Source organism: Cricetulus griseus, chromosome 6 (genome assembly GCF_003668045.3).
Source record: "Cricetulus griseus strain 17A/GY chromosome 6, alternate assembly CriGri-PICRH-1.0, whole genome shotgun sequence".
Lineage (NCBI taxonomy): Eukaryota > Metazoa > Chordata > Mammalia > Rodentia > Cricetidae > Cricetulus > Cricetulus griseus.
This window is the reverse complement of record NC_048599.1, coordinates 83,786,907-83,804,579: the sequence shown is the minus strand read 5'-3', so window position 1 is coordinate 83,804,579 and position 17,673 is coordinate 83,786,907. Positions and strand designations below refer to the sequence as shown.

General features: G+C 47.5%; 1 protein-coding gene across 1 annotated transcript in view; it reads left to right on the top strand.

The window, feature by feature from the left end:
- The window catches only part of Syt13 (synaptotagmin 13), a 39,343-nt gene extending 27,160 nt beyond the window's left edge, over positions 1–12,183 (top strand). The window contains exons 3-6 of the mRNA XM_027422447.2: positions 2,114–2,248; positions 4,984–5,285; positions 9,902–10,031; positions 11,879–12,183. Of these exons, the coding sequence (XP_027278248.1) occupies positions 2,114–2,248; positions 4,984–5,285; positions 9,902–10,031; positions 11,879–12,183 (872 nt within the window). The remainder of the gene's footprint in view (positions 1–2,113; positions 2,249–4,983; positions 5,286–9,901; positions 10,032–11,878) is intronic.
- Positions 12,184–17,673: the final 5,490 nt, after the last annotated feature.

Genomic DNA, 17,673 nt, shown 5'->3' with positions numbered 1-17,673 from the left:
TGGGACATCCTCCTCCTCAATGAAGTATGATCATATTATCACTATGATGGTCACTGTCAAATGTATATAGATAACGACTAAAATAAAATGCCCAAAGCAGGGCTCAGCACATAGCATCAAACTGTTGTTATTGCCCTATTCTCCTCTCTATGAGCATCAGCCTTCAGAAGGTGGCCAACATGGTACAGACGGGAATAACAGGGAAGCTGAGACACAGGCCTTAACCCTCAGGAACACAGAAGATTCTAAGAGAGACAATCAAAATTAAGAAGGTGGCCAGTCCTGTGGTCCAAGTTGACTGCATGTGGCAATGCAGGAAGCAGCAGCTTTGACAGTGACGTGGGTTTATGTGGATTCCTGTTGGCCAGTGGACAGGAGGCCTGATGCAGGAGTCAGCAGTGTACATTGGCCTAGCTTTTTAAGAACCACTTCAATCCGCACTGCAAATGGGCTAATCCTTTTGGCTGTCAGCATCTAGGCTCTCCCAACCCACATTTTAAGTAGATTCAAACTTGAAGACTTGAGAGTGGAAAGTCAGGCAAGACTCATGGGGATGAGTACTCTTGGGAGTGGTTCCCACAGTCAGAGCCTCTCTCAGGAGCCCCTGATTCCTCGATGCTTGGATGGAACCAGGATGGAATACCACCACCACCACCACCACCACCACCACCACCACCACCCCTGCCTGGGGGAAGCAGCTCCTGGCTGCAAAGAATTCATCACATACCCATTCCATTTTTTTTTTCTTTTCTTTCCCATCCCATAGTGCAGCAGCCTGGTTCTGATCCACAGACAGTTGGGAGCATTGACCACTTCAGCCAACACCCCCATGATGCACTGAGTGTGTTTGACTCTCTGAGCCCCACTGCTCCCCTCACCACAGTGATCAGCACCCGTGTCTGGAGGAGGAGTCCATCCCTGCCACTCACATGGCACTGTCCTTTGGTCACTTGGGAAAGATGGCTGCAGAGTGAGCTTGCAGATGCCACTCTGAATAGAAGCCCAGCCAGGGATAAAATATGTCAGATGAGTGGAGGTTTGGGTCTGGGTTTTCAGGCTGAGGCTGCCTGAGCACTAAGAGCTCTGGGTACCACTAAGTCCCTTCTTACCTAGTGTGTTGCAGTGTCCTCAAGATGGCTTTGGGAGCCACGTGCATCCTGCACATGTATGTCTTGGTCAATCTGCTCCCTAGAGAGCTGTTTGTAGCAGGAATCTAATAATGAGCCCTTGGGGACATTAACGGTCCTCTAGAGTCCTGCCCTCTGATTCATTCTGAGGACCAGCAGTTCAGTTCTGGTTGCTAACATTGTTATCTGCAGCAGCCACTGTGGCTTCTTAGTTCTCCTTCTAGGCTTGATTCCTGAGATTCTTTCACACATTAGGCTCTAGATCAAGAGAAGGGTGGAGACAGCCATACTGACAATTCTATTGGCAGTTTTAGGACCTTCTTTTATTAATCAATTAATCTATATTTTATGTGCATTGGTGTTCTGTCTGCATGTATGTCTTTGTGAGAGTGTCAGATCCCCTGGAGGTGGAGTTACAGACACTTGTGAGCTGCCATGTGGGTACTGGGTCTTGAACCAGGGTCCTCTGGAAGAGCAGTCAGTGCTCTTAACCACTGAGCCATCTCTCTAGCCCCCAGTACCTTCTTAATTAAAGAAAAGGTCCTCTGTTCACTCAGCAAATGTTGAATGCACGTAAGTAAAATGTCAACGCCACCATCCTTGCCAGTGGCATCTACTCTGGAGCTTCTCTTTGCTGTTATCTCTACCTGTTCACTTCTGTGAAATTTGCCCACAATTCCATGCTCCACCAGAACTACCAAACAGGCTGTGACAGCTTTCCTTATGGGAAGCTCACTACAGACCAAGCACAGAGCTGAGAGCATCCCCTAAAGGATGCCCAGCTACTATGTGGCAGTGTAAATATGGCACCAAAGCACACATATTGACCACTGGACCCCAATGATCCCTTGAGGTGCAGTGCCCATAGCCTCCTTTGGGGATGGTTTTCGTCTTAGTTCCATGGTTTAGATGGCAGAGATGACTTGATATGATCAGGGAAGCAGAACCCCGATATGATGGCCATGGTCGTTCTTTCTATCTCCCAGGTGTGGTGGAGGATGTCTGTGTCATGGAGACCTGGAACCCAGAGAAGGCTGCTAGCTGGAACCAGGCCCCCAAGCTCCACTTTCGCCTGGACTATGATCAGAAAAAGGCCGAGTTATTTGTGACTAGCCTGGAAGGTATTGCTTTGTGTGATTAGCAGGGACTTGTGTATGCCCTGCTGGTGGGATGGCAGGGTCTGCAGCTGGAGAGAGCCAGGGTTAGCACTCTGGCAAATAGCTCCTCATGCATGATGCTCAGATACAGAGATTCTTCTGCCTCCCTCATGTAACCTTGCAAATCAGGGGTTTCTGGCTGGCGGACGCCTTTTCTCTGTGCGGTGACTCAAGGCCCAATCCCTTACACCTGTAGTTCCCTAAGCTCCTCAGACCTACTGTTAGATGCTTTTAGCTGAAAAGACAAGAACTAGAGGAAGGCACAGTCATTCTGTAATAGTCTTAATGGAGGAAGCACGAGCCACTTCTGCTCATACCCCACTGGTTGGAACCTCATCACTTGGCCACATTTCGTTGCAGGGGATCCTAGGAAATGTGACCTGGCGGGCTGCCTAAGAAGGTGGGGAAATGAGTGATTGATGAGCAGCTAGCAGTCATTGCCAGCGATGCCTTTGACATTTAACAGGGGTTTGTACCAGGCAAAGACAGTCTTTCAAAGGTCAGAAATATTTCTGAGAACTTTCTCAAGAATCGGGTAGTTAGTCCTGGGAAACACTGCACTGACAGTACACCTTACTGCCAACAAAATTAAAACTTTGCAAAGAAACAAGGGGTTGTGATGGGGTCAGCTGTGCTGTGTGCTTGTTTCTAATTTCTTTTGTTTCCTGTATTAGCCAACTTTCTATCACTGTGACCAAACACCTGAGGAGGGGGACTTAAAATGAGGCAAGATTTCTTTTGGCTTGCACTTCCAGAGTTTTCATTCAGCCCGTGGTTGGCCCTGTTGCCTTTGGGCCTGTGGTAAGCAGAACATCTCAGTAGGCAGAACACTGGGGCAAAGAGCACATATGGAGCAAAGCCACTCACCTTACAGTGACAAGGAAGCAGGGGGTGGCAGAGTCCCAATATCCTCTTCAAGAATATGTGCAGTGACGAATTTCCTTCCACAAGTCCCCACCTCCCTCGAGCATGATCAGCCAAGGGCCAAGCCTTCAGCCACAGTCTTTGCAGTACATTTTAAGATCCAGACTTACATTAGTTACTTGTCTACTTGTTGTGGTAAAATACCCTGACGAGACAATTTAAAGAGGAAGGATTCATTTGGCTCGGTTTGAAGCATGCGTCCACCACATCCCGTGGTGGAGACGTCACGGCAGCTGGAGCTTGAGGTAGCCAGTCATATCGTGTCTACAGTCAGGAAGCAGAGAGTGATGAACTCTAGGGCTCAATTTTTTATTCAGCCTCAGATTCAGCCCTGGGGTGCCTCCTATAACAAGGGTGGGTCTTCCACATCTAAAAGCTCCCTCCTAGACAAGCGTGGAGATTTGTTGCCAAGTTGACAAAGCTAAATATCATATGCCACGTATCAGTCTTGTGTTGCACTTGGTCCTGGGGATGGAAATCAGAGCTTCAAACATATTCAGTAAGTGTTCTACCTCTGACCTTTCCCTCAGCCCCTTGTTTCCTAACTTGAGTGAGAATTTTCCCTTTTTTTTTTTTTTTTACAGTTGTTTAAGATGTTTAAACAATTCCATGTACTCTGGTCTGTCTGACCCTCAGGAAAGTAACATTTGACAGATTAGAAGACTGAGTTCTAGCCTCTCCTATGAGAGGTCCAGGTTACTTTGGTAACCAGTGACTGACCAGGAATAAACAGACCCTTGAAGCTCAGGAGGAAGCTATGGTCTGTTGGGATGTTAGGTCCTCAGGCCTCATTTGTGGACACAGGGCTCATTCAGCATCTCCTTCTGCAAAATGTCAGTGTCCACACTGAAGGGACGGTCACCAGAGTGACCTTGGAGGAGGACCTGCAGGACACAGCCATGCCATGACACCACAGAAATACTTGTCAGAAGGGGAGAAGCTCAGTGGTACAGAGTGGGCACACTGTGAGGGAGACCCAGATCTCTTTCCTGGTGAGGTTAAAGACCAAAGCCAGTCGGACTAGCCAAACACCTGCTAAGGGATTCACAAAGTGCTATGGTTGAATTCCTAACTGTCCCCAAAGATGCATGTGGCTAACACTTGCTACCCAGCCCCCTAGCCTCTTTCTCTCACCCTCATATTTTCCTGGCCATGGCATGAGTTGCTCGGCTTGCTCATGTGATTCCTCCATGACAGGCTGCTTCACAAAGTAATGTAGCCACTGATATCATGGGCTAGAGTTTCTGAAACTATGTGTCCAAGTAAACCTTTTTACTTTATAAGTTGATTCTCTCGGGTATTTGTCACAGTGTCAGAGAGCTGACTAACACAATTCACAGTGTGACGCATTCAAAACATCAAGGTCGAGAATCGGAAGCAACATTCATGAGGCAGCAGCCCGGTGATTCAGATCACAAGTGGCTGTGTGGTAAATATTTAAAATGCAGAAACAAATGAGTCACAGCACTGCTAGCTATCCTAACAAAAGCTCTTCAGGGCCTTGGCACCAATGGGGACATCTCTGAATCTTGGGGTAAGAAGGGATCTAGAAAGTGCCTCTTCTTGTTTCTATTATCCAATGAAAACTCATCCCCCCATGATGTCCTATTTTGAGAACTTTCCCTACAAGACAACTGCACAATTATGGGATGTAGTGGTTATCCCAGGGTCCTGCAGAAACCCAAGGTCATCTGTGTTCTGTAGCCCTGTCTAGGGACCTATACCCCCCATCCCCGGGAAGTCCCAGGTCTGTCTTGTTTTGTCCTTGCCTGCAGCTGTTACCAGTGACCATGAAGGAGGCTGTGACTGCTACATCCAAGGCAGTGTGACCATCAAGACTGGCTCAGTGGAGGCACAGACAGCTCTGAAGAAACGGCAGCTGCACACCACCTGGGAGGAGGGCCTAGCCCTGCCCCTGGGTGAGGATGAGCTCCCCACAGCCACCCTGACACTCACCCTTCGGACCTGTGACCGCTTCTCCCGCCATAGTGTGGTTGGGGAACTCCGCCTAGGCCTAGATGGAGCATCTGTACCCTTGGGAGCAGCACAGTGGGGCGACCTGAAGACCACAGCAAAGGTAGGGCTTTACAGACCAGAGAGTGAGAGCTGGCTGGTAGAGGGTGGAAGCAGAACACTGAGATGGAGAAACAAGACTCACAGACATTCTCGACTCAGGCAAAGGGCACCTGTCCCTAGGGGTGCTTCTTATTGCCCAAAGACAACCCTGCCACTAGGAGCAGCATCATGGTAAGGGTGGCAACAGCTTCCATGATTTGGCAGAGATGATCTCACCTAAATCCAGTCATGGTTCTCATGCTCCTATCAAGCTTTTCCCAGTAGAAGTGATCAGAGGAAGGAAACAGAGCCCCTCTGCTCTCAGAGCATGCAGACCTAAGGCAAACTGATACAGTTGACTGCTGGCAGCTGGTCTGAGACAGGTGTTACAGTCTGAGATGGCAGAGAAGAGCCTGTGGTAGGTCTGGTAGGCAGGGGTGCTGGCACTAACTCTAAATGAGCTACCTTGGCTCTGTGAGGACCAGAGAAAACTCAATGGTCTGCACAGATACTGTTCTGGGATGGTGTTTACTGTGGAGGCTGCTGAGAAACTGGACTCTTTGGGGAGCAAGCCATGTTCACCCACAGGCCATGGCAATATGGGGTCAAGGTAGGATAGGGATTGTGTGAAAGTCCTCAGTATCCATCCAAGAGCCTGCTACTGAAGAGCCTCTAGGGAATTTCTGATAATGACCTGTCAATTAGCTGGTCTGTAGCACTAAGATGTATCCAAACTTTTGACTTTGGGATACGATGTTGTCATTTACAAAGGTCATGATCAAAAACCATGTAATCAAGTTTTATTTTAAAAATATCACAAAGTAATCCCACTTAATGTTTTAGGTGAGTTTATGGTTTTGCATTGGGCAGCATTCACAACAATCTTTGGACCATGAAGGTGCATACAGCTATGGAACACAGGCTGGATCAATCTGGATCAGCTTGCTAGGCCCACAAAGTTGCAAGCCTTTCCCATAACCCATTCTGGATAAAGCAAGTTGCCAGCCTGCCCATCGAGACACCATTTCTGTGCACCCATCTCAGTGGCTCAGCTCAGGGAATCATCTTCCTTCTAGTCTTCACTGCCCAACCCATGCAGGTGAGGGCAACACTATTACCACCATGTCTGCACACAGGAAACTGAGGCTGATCTGATTAGGAATCTGCACAGTATTGGCAGACCAGACAGGGCATATAGCTCAGCCTCAATGGCATGTCCTTCTGACTCATCCTGGGTGCTTTTCTCAACTTCATTGCACCTGCCAGAGGAGGTGACAGGCAGGGGGCTTTCCTCTGCAAGCCTGGACTGTAGGATGAAGAGAGCACCCCACTCCTTACTTGCTTCTCTTTGGCTCATCATTTCTTCTGGGCCCGTTTTCCTGTTTTGTTTTGTTTTTTTTTCTCAGCTTAGACAATTAATAGTAAAAACTACAGCCACCCTTGGAGACCTGCTGTCTCAAAGCCTACTTTATAATTGGTATGTGATTTGGGATGCATGTGGGGTCACAGACAGGGCCCCTGATGGGAAAGAGGACATGTGAGCTGTTTTTTCTGGAGCTTAGGAGGTTCCCCTATCTGGCATGGGTGTTTCTGAAACGCACCTCACAGAGACAACTCCTGGGTGTCTTGCCTGTTTCTGTCCATTCCCCAGAAGACAGCAATCACTCATTCATAAGCACCTCACCTAACCCCTACTGTGTCCCAGGCAGTATGCCACAGCTGCAGCAGAGTCCTGTCCTCAGGCTCATCCATCTTAATGTCATCACTCTTGCTGCAGCTGTCACCACTCCACAGATAGCTAGGCACATCTCTTTCCCTCTGGGCAGTGTTGGGAGAGGCATCACGCTCCAGGCCTGGTCAGAAATCCCCATCCAGATGGAGAGTGAAGGCTGATGTAAAGCTGGTGAAGGAATCTACAGTTATTGCAACTCAGATGGTTTTTTTTTTTATTTTCTTTTCTTGGCTTGAATGGGTTAACAGAGGTGGCAGCAGTGCCCCAGTTCCAGCCGGAAGACATTTAGCCAAAAGTGGCATGTGCGTCATTAGAGACAACAGAGCACCCCACTCTGAGGGCAGCTTGGAGTGATTCATTGGGCATCTAAGAGAAAAGGAGGTAGGGAGAGGCAGGAGAAAGGAGAGGAAAAGGGCTGCTTTCACTCATGGTTCTCTGAGTATCTGAACCCAGTCAGGTGTTACTGCAGGGTCTCTTGTATAACAGCATCCACAAGGCAGGTCCAGGATTCACTCACACAGTTGAGAAGCCCTGCAAAGATGCAAGCCTGCTCTCTGAGGAGCAGAGGGCTCAGACTGGTCATCTGTAACTACAGCCCAGGCCAGTTGTGGAGCGCTGTCCAGGGCTATGTGCTTGTCACCTGTTCCAGACCTCCGTGCCTATATTGTAAAATAAGAGCACCAGGAGAGACTGTTCACCCAGGAAGCCAGAGTGGTGAACGGGGATTTGGGCTCCCTTAGAGCAGACTTCACAGGAGTCTCAGGTTTGCTGTCGTAGCTACTGGCCCTGGTGGTAACAAGCCCCACTTGGCTCTCCTGCTGAGAATGATAATTCAGTGCCCTTCTCAAGGTCATTGCCAAGATCAAGAGAGATGTCTGAAATTTTTCTGGCAAACATTTATTTTGTGTTCAGTGTGTGTCTGGCGCCAGGGATGTGCAATGAACCTGCAGTCCAGTGGCACAGGCAACATACTTGCATGGGCACAGTGTTCTTGTTTAATAGACCTTTGCATCCCAAGATTCCCTGAGTCTCCCAGATCAGTTTGTCATATGACTAGCCACCTATAGCTGATTAAATTCTCCTGGAATCTCAAGGCCAAGGCCTGCCTCTGGGCACCTCAACAGACCAGGATTGACCACCAGCTGCCTTAAGGGTCCAATTAGCAAAGACATGCAGGGACAGAACAGGAAGCTTGTTTCCTGTACTACATCAGAAATGCGGCATGTCTAGCAACCTCCTAGAACATTGTCTGCCTCCCTGTCCTGACAGGAGCTCCAAGATGACACAGGAATGATAGTTGTGGGGACAAAGGTGTGGGTGCCATTATCTTGCTTCTATGCAAGCGCATCACTACTGCTTTGTGGGGTCCAGTTCCCAACGTGAGGTGATGGCCCACAGGTTCCCCAATTCTTAGAAGTAGAAACAACTCAAAGAGGGAGAAAAGATTCCAGGAAAAAAAACGGAGTCAATTAGGATGGAGAACTGGCTCAAGAGCAAAGAACAACTTCAAAAGAACAAGCCATTGGGGTCATGGTAGAGACATTTGTCCTGGATGGCTGACATGCTCTGAGGCAGAGGGTGTGCTCAGAACGCACAGCAGGCTTCCACTAACCGTAGCCTGTGCCAAGTGTGACTGAAGGAGGTAAAGGGCTCTGTGAGCACTCACAGTGACCTCAGTATTAGGATGGGGAAGGGGCTCCCTGAATCCCTTTACTGTGCAGCAAGAAAGGACAGGCTACTAAAGCTGTGCCACAGAGTCAGGAAAGGGTTCCTCCAAAGGACTTGGCAACATTTCACACTCCTGCAGGAGGTTGATGGGGGACATTGTAAACCGTCTCATGGGATGGACAGAGTGCATAGAGGAGCTTCCTAGAGGATCCGTACCTCCTTGGACCACACCACTACTACTTGGTCCTTGCCCAACCATCCCCACTGCCCCAACTTTGTACCGGTGTTGCTGGCTCCTGTTGGTGAATCCAGTTCTTATCAGCATGAGGACAGCCACTACATTGGTGATGTTGGTCTGAAAAGCTGGAGTTACCTCTTCAAACAAAGAAATGGGCAACTCGGGGCTGGGGACAGCAATTGAGAGTTCCTACCCCTCCGAAAGAGGATCTAAGTTCCAACACTCACATTAGGTGACTCACAGCTACCTGTAACCCCAGCTTCAAGGGATCTGGTGATCTGCACTCACACATGTACATACCCACACAGAGGCATACATACAAACTTAGGCTTAAAAATCAGTAAAATCAAGGGGAAAAAGAAAGAATTCTCTACTCCCCCAGGAGCCTGATAGGTCCATCCATGGCTCTAAAACTGGGGTTCCTAGGACCCTAGAGTTTTACCAAGGCTCTTCCAGAGTCTGGAAAAAGGAGAGCACCCCCCCCCCCCGCTTTTTGCCCTCAATGTAGCCTAAGTGGAGGCTCTTTTCTGTTTATAAATTGGATCTAAAGAGATAACGTGCCAGAGTGTGGCAGCTCATGCCCAATCCCAGCACTCTAGAGGGACAGGCAGGTGAATTTCTGTGAGTTTGAGGCCAGCTTGGTGTACATAGTGAGTTCTGGGCCAGCCAGGGTTATGTAGTGAGACACTGTCTCAAAAAATAAAATAATAAAAGAAAGAAAAGAAACACACACACACACACACACACACACACACACACACACACACACACAACCACAAAGAGATAGCATATGGTAGACCAAGATTCCTGATGACACACATGCCAGTCCCCTTCCTCTGGGCCCTGCTGCCTTGTGCAGTGGTAGATAAACTAACCTTAGGTGAATGGATCCTGGAATATTTGTGGGGTACGAGGGTACTAGAGTGTGACTCTAGTCTCGGCTTCAGCTGATGGGTCAGAAGCTAGGCTCTAGTGCAATCCCCTACCTTCCTGTTTTCAGGAGCCATCTGCAGGGACTGGGGAGGTCCTTCTGTCAATCAGCTACCTCCCAGCTGCCAATCGCCTCCTTGTGGTGCTGATTAAAGCCAAGAACCTCCACTCCAACCAATCGAAGGAACTTCTGGGCAAGGGTAAGTGAGGCTGCAAGGGAGACAGGCAGGGTGTCCCAGGATGCATGCAGAAGGCAGTGGTATCTGCCATAAAATGGAGATGGGCTAACGGGGGTGGTGGTGGTGGTGGTGGTGATAGGAGTCCAGGTGTGGAGTCACCCTCAGCATATGTTGCCCAGGATACAGTAGTCAATTCTAACAGATACTCTGATGCCTTTTAGTTTTCTCACATCTCTGCTAGTGTTCCCACATGCTCCCACTCTTTTCTCTGTCCCAAGCCTTGGCCAAATGCCCCCATATACACCTGCTGAGAATGGGTGACAGCAGCTGATGTGTGACTGTGAGGGTAAAGTCTGGGGCCTAAGGAGCCTATAGCATGGATGCCCACATAAACCTCTTCATAAAAGCCTGTAGGTTTTGAGTTGCCTTCTGACACCTGGACACAGGTCCCTAGCCATGGGGACCTAGCAAAGCAGAAAAGCAGCAAGGATGAACTGGGCCACACCTGCACAGGAAGCAAGATCTCAATAACACCGAAATCATCCTTACATATAAAAAGTTACAAAACAGACTCACTCGTGCATTCCTAACAGGTCCTAGGCAAATCAAATCAGAAGAGCTGTTGTTGAAGTCCTGAGCCACAGGTCAGAGGTGGATGCCTGGCTTCATCCCTTCCATTCAATTCTTAATTCTGTCTTGCTTTTTTTTTTTTTTTTTTTTGTAAATAGCTCCCATCAGGACCATTACAGAAGAGCACTTTGTGTCTGAAATATCTCTGTAGAAATAACAAACTAACCACCCAGGGGCGATAACGATAGCAATAAATACAAAGTAACAATTATTCTCACATTAGCTTGGGCAACCTTGACTAATGAAAACAAAATGTCCTAAGCTGTGGAAGCTTGCCTGCTGACTTGTGGATTTCCTGGGGACCTGGGAGCAGGGAGCCAGACTTCACCCTCTCCATAGGAAATCCAGGTCCTCAAGTAAAAGTTAGAAAAAAAGACAAGTGACCAGGAGGTCACTCACCATCTTAACGGACACAAAGGCTTGACTGGAGAATGAAGAAGATGAGGGGGGACAGAACACTGTTTTCCTGGTCTGATTAGAAATCAAACTGGAGGACACCTAAACCTTGTCCCTGACTTGGTTTGTTAAGTCACTTAGGGTTTTTTGGCCAAAGTGGTTCCCTGGAGGCCCTATGACATGCCCAGTCTGAGCCACCCACTGACTTCATACATTTTGTGACAGGTTATGTATCTCTAATCGAAAAATCCCAAATCCAATAAATACCAACATCTGAACGCTCCTAGTGGACCACTAGTGGAGAATTCTACTCCAAAACACTTGGTTTTATGTTGTATAAAAGAATCTTCAAGCTGTGTGTATAGATGCTTGTGAAACTCTAGGGGTGTAGGCCTGGAATCTCAGCTACTGTGAAGGTAGCTACAAGTTCCAGGCCTGCTTAGGCTGTAGAGAAAGTTCAAGACCAGCTGGAATGATATAGTGCAACCCTGTTTCCAAATCAAAAAGAAAGAGAAAGCTGGAGGTTTTGCTCAGGGGTAATGCTTGCTTAGCATGGGTAAGGTCCCAGGTTCAAGAAAAAAAATCATTAAATAAATTTTATACTTATATTTGAGCCCCATCCCCAAGATATTTTCTAAAAATGCAAATATTCCCCAAGTCTGAAAAACACCCCAAATTTGTAAGGTTTATGGTCTCAAACCTTACAAATAAATATTCTCAACCTGTGTGGTCAGTCTTTCACATTCTAGTGTAAGTTACAGATGGAGGTGTATTCCAGCTGCCATCAGACCCTAGCAACTCACCCCCCACCCTGACTTTCTTTCCTCTGTACCCTTCCCCAGATGTCTCTGTCAAGGTAACCTTGAAGCACCAGGCTCAGAAGCTGAAGAAGAAACAGACAAAACGGGCCAAGCACAAGATCAACCCTGTGTGGAATGAGATGATCATGTTTGAGTTACCAGATGACCTGCTGCGGGCGTCCAGTGTGGAGCTGGAGGTGCTGGGCCAGGGAGAGGAGGGCCCGAGCTGTGAGCTGGGCCACTGCAGCCTAGGCCTGCATGCCTCGGGCTCTGAGCGCAGCCACTGGGAGGAGATGCTAAAAAACCCACGTCGGCAGATCGCCATGTGGCACCAACTGCACCTGTAGTCGGCTGCTGACCACCAACCTTGTCCTTCTTGGGCACAGTCATCCTCCAGGCTCAGCTGTCAGTCATCCCCTCATGCCCTTGTCCACATGCCTACACCCAAAGACAACTGCAGGCGTGTGGGCTGAAGCTAGGGCCTCATTCCTCTCTTTCTATATTCCCAACACTAAAAAGTGAGCAGAGTCACCAGGGCAGTGAGTGTGATGGGTATATCAGCGTCACTTAGAAGACTGTGTCTTGCTCATCTGTGCTATGGAAAAAGATGTGTGTCAGGTACACTCTGGGTAGTTCTGGCTCACTTTAGTCTAAAGCAGCAGTTATCAACCTGTGGGTCCTTCCCCCCTCCCTTGGCAAACCCCTGTCTCCAAAAATCTTCATATTATGATTCACAACAGTAGCAAAATTAGTTATGAAGTAGCAATGAAAATGATTTTATGGTCGGAGGTCACCATAACATGAGGGACTGTGTGAAAGAGTCTCACCACTAAGGAGGTTGAGAGCCACTGGCCAGCCAGCAAGTCCTTGGGCCACCGGGGGGTCATGCCACATTGATGTTCTGAGTGGAATACATCGGGCATCTGTCCTTATCAAGCACAGGGGGAGCGTCTGGAGTAAAGCAGGAGGGGCTGCACCTGATGAGATCCCTTCTACCAGACAGCTGTTCCAACCTTGTCCTCCAGGAGCCCCACACCAGGGCAGTGTGAAGAAGGGAACTCTCTGCTTACTTTAACTCCCCCCTTTCCTATTTTTGCTGTTCATATCCCACTCTGGAAATGTATTGTGTGTTTTGACTGTTTTATTTAAGAAATCAGGGTGGGTTTTGTTTTGTTTTTTTAATCATAAAATTTCTGGTGGCAGCCTCTGGGGGTGGTTGCCACATTCTGAGGGCTAGCTGATATGTTCACCAGTGTCACCCACCCCCTCATCTGACTCTGTGGGACAGACCTGTCCTTCTCAGTGTGCCCATACTTCAGGAGGAAGCAGCTCTGAGCTTGGCCTCTTTTGTCTGGCTAAGTGAATGAAGAGGTGGATAACAACTTAAAGAGGAAACATGGCCTCTTGAAACATACCTCCCTCCAGTTTGGGGGGCATGTCCCTTTAGCTGGAAAATAACAAGAAGCTAAGTTTGGTAATGTCTGCCTCAGTAGATGTTTCCGATAAATGCCCCCACTGGGAAGTCAATGTAAGTGGCTGCTAGCAAAGCTACCTGTGGGCAGAATTCGGGTTGTCAGTTACTTCCTTGCTCTACAGCGCCCCGATGTGGCCACCTGGAACACAGCACCGATATCATGGGAGCTGCTAGACAAGCTTGAGAAGACAAGCAGCCAGGTATCTAAGCAAACATCAGTTGTCATTGCTCACCTGATGGCACTTCCTAGCTCCTCTCATGACTGTTCTCTCTCTCCAAAACTTCCTCTGTAAATTACTCAGAGGTGTCAGACAGATGAATTAAAAACCTTCAGTCACCTTTTACATCGGCTTAGCTTGTTTCCAGCCATGCTTGTAAGTCGCCTCTGAATCAGCTGAATCTTCGTGAACAGTTGGGATCAGTGGGAAGGAACCTAAGTCTTTGCCAAGGAACACTTTCTGGCAAGAGAGCCAAGCTGAGGTGAAAGTAAAGTGAGAGGCTATTTCAGGCTGGGCAGTTAGGAGTTCACCCTCAGTCCTCCCGAGTGCCCTCCCCATGTCAACGAGGTATCCATCTGTTGGGTGTTTGCCCACCAAGACCTTGCATGTATCTGTCCACTCTGATTTGAGATGACTCCAGGGGCGAGTGGACAGCACATCACCTTAATGGAAACAACTGATAACAGGAGCCAGGAGAGCAGTTGGGTTTGAGCTGCTCTCAGTTGTAAAGGAGCTCTGGGGGAAGGTGGCAGTCTCTGAAGTAAACTGAGGTGGGAATCTTTGGAAGAGAAAGTTAGTCCTGTGAAGTGTTTCTGCCCTTGGCGTTTCCTGTTGTTACATGCTGTGTGTTCATTATGCGGTCCCAAATAAAAGCACAAAAAGACACGCATGAGACATTGTGGTCACATGTCTGGTCACACTTTTGAACCCAATCTTACACTGGTAAATAAATCATTTTCAAAGGGGTTGGCAGCCCAGTGTTTTTCTTTGTTCCTTTTCCTTAATATTTTAAATATATAAGATTCATGAAAAAATATTGTGAATTAAGTACTCATGAACCACCACCAACTTCAATGAACCTTGACGACCACAGCTGAATTCCCTTCTTGTGCCCTATGCTGTGAAGAGCAGGACCTTAAATTCTGATGGTGATCATAAGCATTCCTTTATAGCTTTACCATAATCATGGGAACCCTGGGCACTAGAGAGTATCTCTGTGTTTCTAAGCTTTACTTAAATTCTTAAATTGCACCATACTATTTTTTGTTCAACATTAAATTTTTAAGCTTCAAGCAGACATGTGGTTCTAATTACTCTTTCATAGCTATATAATATTCCACTATATGGATCTACCACATTCCATTTTATTGATGTTTTTGATGTACACTTAAATCTCTCTCTCTCTCTCTGTCTCTCTCCTTCTAGGAGTTATTTTATAGGAACTGCTACTGTGGGCATTCCTATGTATGTTTCCCACGTACATATGTAGTCTCTTGGAGATATGTCTAAAAGTGAGTGCAACTGCTAGGACAAAGTGTGTGTGTCCTTAATTTTCATTTTCATAAACAGGAGTCTTCGGAATTAGAGGAAAAACTGCTTGACGTTAGAAAGAAGAGACTTCGTATGTAGAATGAGTTTACAATTCTTAGTGTGTGTGTGTGTGTGTGTGTGTGTGTGTGTGTGTACACGTACCTACCTATGTACTACATTCCTGGGATGGGCCCTTGTGACTCTACCTAGTACCCCATCAGTTGAGGATTAAAAAAGCAGGGGACAGCAAGGGGCAAAGGGCCTCGTGAAATCTTGCCACCTTGGCCTTCTATGTGACCACCTCAGTGCTGGCATCTGGAGGAGGTTTTGTTTTTTTGAGGGTTTATCTTATTTTTGAGACAGGGTCTCTTTATGTAGTCCTGGCCATCCTGGAACTAACTGTAGACTAGACTGGCCTTGAAATCACAGATATTTGCCTGCTTCTGCTCCCTGAGCACTGGGATTAAAGAAGTACGCCACCACAACTTTCTCAAAATGGAAGGCTCTTAACCAGGATAAATAACCTCTAAAACAGTCATGTGATATTTTCACATGTGACTCCTTACTTTATACTTTCTACACACGTTGTTATATACTAATGGCAATGGGGAGGCATTCGTATTTCTGTAATAAAATGGGCTAAGTGGGTTATATTCCTTAGAGCCAAATATTATACACCATAATTCACAGGTAACTATGAAGACAGCCCACCTAAGCCCCAAACTAACATTTGGTTATGGCTATATATGAAAGAGAAATGGTGGAGATCCTTGGTTACTGAATCAAGGGCTTTCCATTAGAGTGCTCTCAACAGCAAACCATGCCCTGATAGGGAAAATTCACCTCTATCTAGAACGCTAAGTCAGACCTGAGACCCTGTAACCCTGTGGGACACTGTCTCTGGCCACCATTACTTTCCCAAACTAGCCAATTGCCTCTGGGCCTCAGTGTCCATATCTATAAAATAAATTTGGACTGCATGACCCCCAAGGCTTCTTCCAGGTTTAACCTTCTGAAATTCTGTGGTTTAGACTGTGTCTTAGTTAGGGCTATTACTATGATGAAACAAACTGCCATGACCAAAAGAAACTTAGGGAGAAAAGGGTTTATTTTATTTTGGTTTTTCGAGACAGGGTTTCTCTGTGTAGCTTTGGAGCCTATCCTGGCACTCGCTCTGTAGACCAAGCTGGCCTCAAACTCACAGAGATCTGCCTGACTCTGCCTCCTGAGTGCTGGGACCAATGCCCGGTGAGAAAAGGGTTTATATTTGGCTTACATATCTGAAGTCATGGTTCACTGAGGGAAGCCAAGGCAGGAATTCAAACAGGGCAGGACCTAGAGGCAGGAACTGATGCAAGGGCCATGAAGGGGTGCTGCTTACTTACTTGGTCCCATGGCTTGCTCAGCTTGCTTTCGTATGGAATCCAAGACCACTAGTCAGGGGTGGCACTACACACAATGGCCTGGGCCCTCCCTATTAATCGATAATTAAGAAAATGCCCTACAGGCTTGTCTGCCTACAGACAGCTCTTATGGAGGCCTTTTCTCAATTGATGTTCCCTCCTCTCAGATGACTTGAGCTGTGTCAAGCTGGAGTAAAACTAGGCAACACGGACTGGTATCAACCTTGTTTTCACATGTCTCGTGTAGAAATAAAAGGAAACCTACACAGGAGAGTGCCTACCCTCTCTGCTCCTCTATGGATAAAGCTTTGACACCTGCTAACCGTCCCTCTGAAGGCTACTGGTGCTCCCGAGCAACAGCATGGTACCTGAGGCTCGGAGGGAGCTGGGTCTCATCTGTTTGATTGCTGCTGTGCACTGGTACTTATCTACCCAAGAGTTCATAGTTTTTAGAGCCAGTTGGAGTTCATCATTTATTTGGGAGATCCAATTTGGAGCACATGTCCATCTCCCTCCAGAGCCGACATCTGCCAGCGATAAAGTTAAGCACTTCCTTCGTGCCGGAGAATGCTCACCCCTACTCTCCCTGCCTTTTTCTCTTGCAGGTGAATTGGTACAGATGGTCCCTGGTGGGACCTGAGCAGCTTTCCCCAGCCCAAGGTGAAGGAGCCAAGCCAGTCTTAGTTTTGGGAAACAGATATTGTCATGGAAACCAGTCTAGTGGTGACCACTGTGATTAAAGCAGAGCTCCCCATGACATCTGGTCTTTAGCTGGCTTTTGTTGCTTATCAGAGTGGTCTCCAACTCCCTGATGCTCCTTCCAGAGGTTTGGAGACAGCTTGTCGGTAAATGTGGGTGGCAAAAGTCCTACTTCAGAAACTCGGATGCCATCTGGGGACAAGTGAGGAGAACTTGCTTTTTCAGTCCAAAGTAACGAATCAAATTTCTCTCCAGCCCTTCCCCCGAGGATTCAAGCAAGATGAGCAGATGCAAGCTGCTGAAGAGGCCCCAGTGCTCTCTCCGAGGAAGGAATGGTGGTTCCCACTCAGGCTAAGGAATAGCCATTTCTCGGGTGTTCCCAGTAATATTAGGAGATGAGAACCCCAATACTTCCTGGCACCTACTTCATCCTCATCAAAAAGGACACAATAGCAATGAAAAAGTAATTGTGCAGAGGTCTGTGCTAAACAACTGAAGCAGACTGGGGTTCATGATTTGCCCAAGGTTGTGTGTTTCTAAAGACTTGGGAATTTTAATATGCTACTGTCTAGCCCTAAAGCCAAGACTCATAAGATACATCCAGTAGTAAAGTGCCACTACTTGAACGCCATAGTCCCCAAGTGTTACCTGGAACTACAGAGTCCAAACATCGATAACCCAGAAACAGCTGGGTAGATCTTTTTCCCTCTGGGTATAGGAGATGCTTGGTAA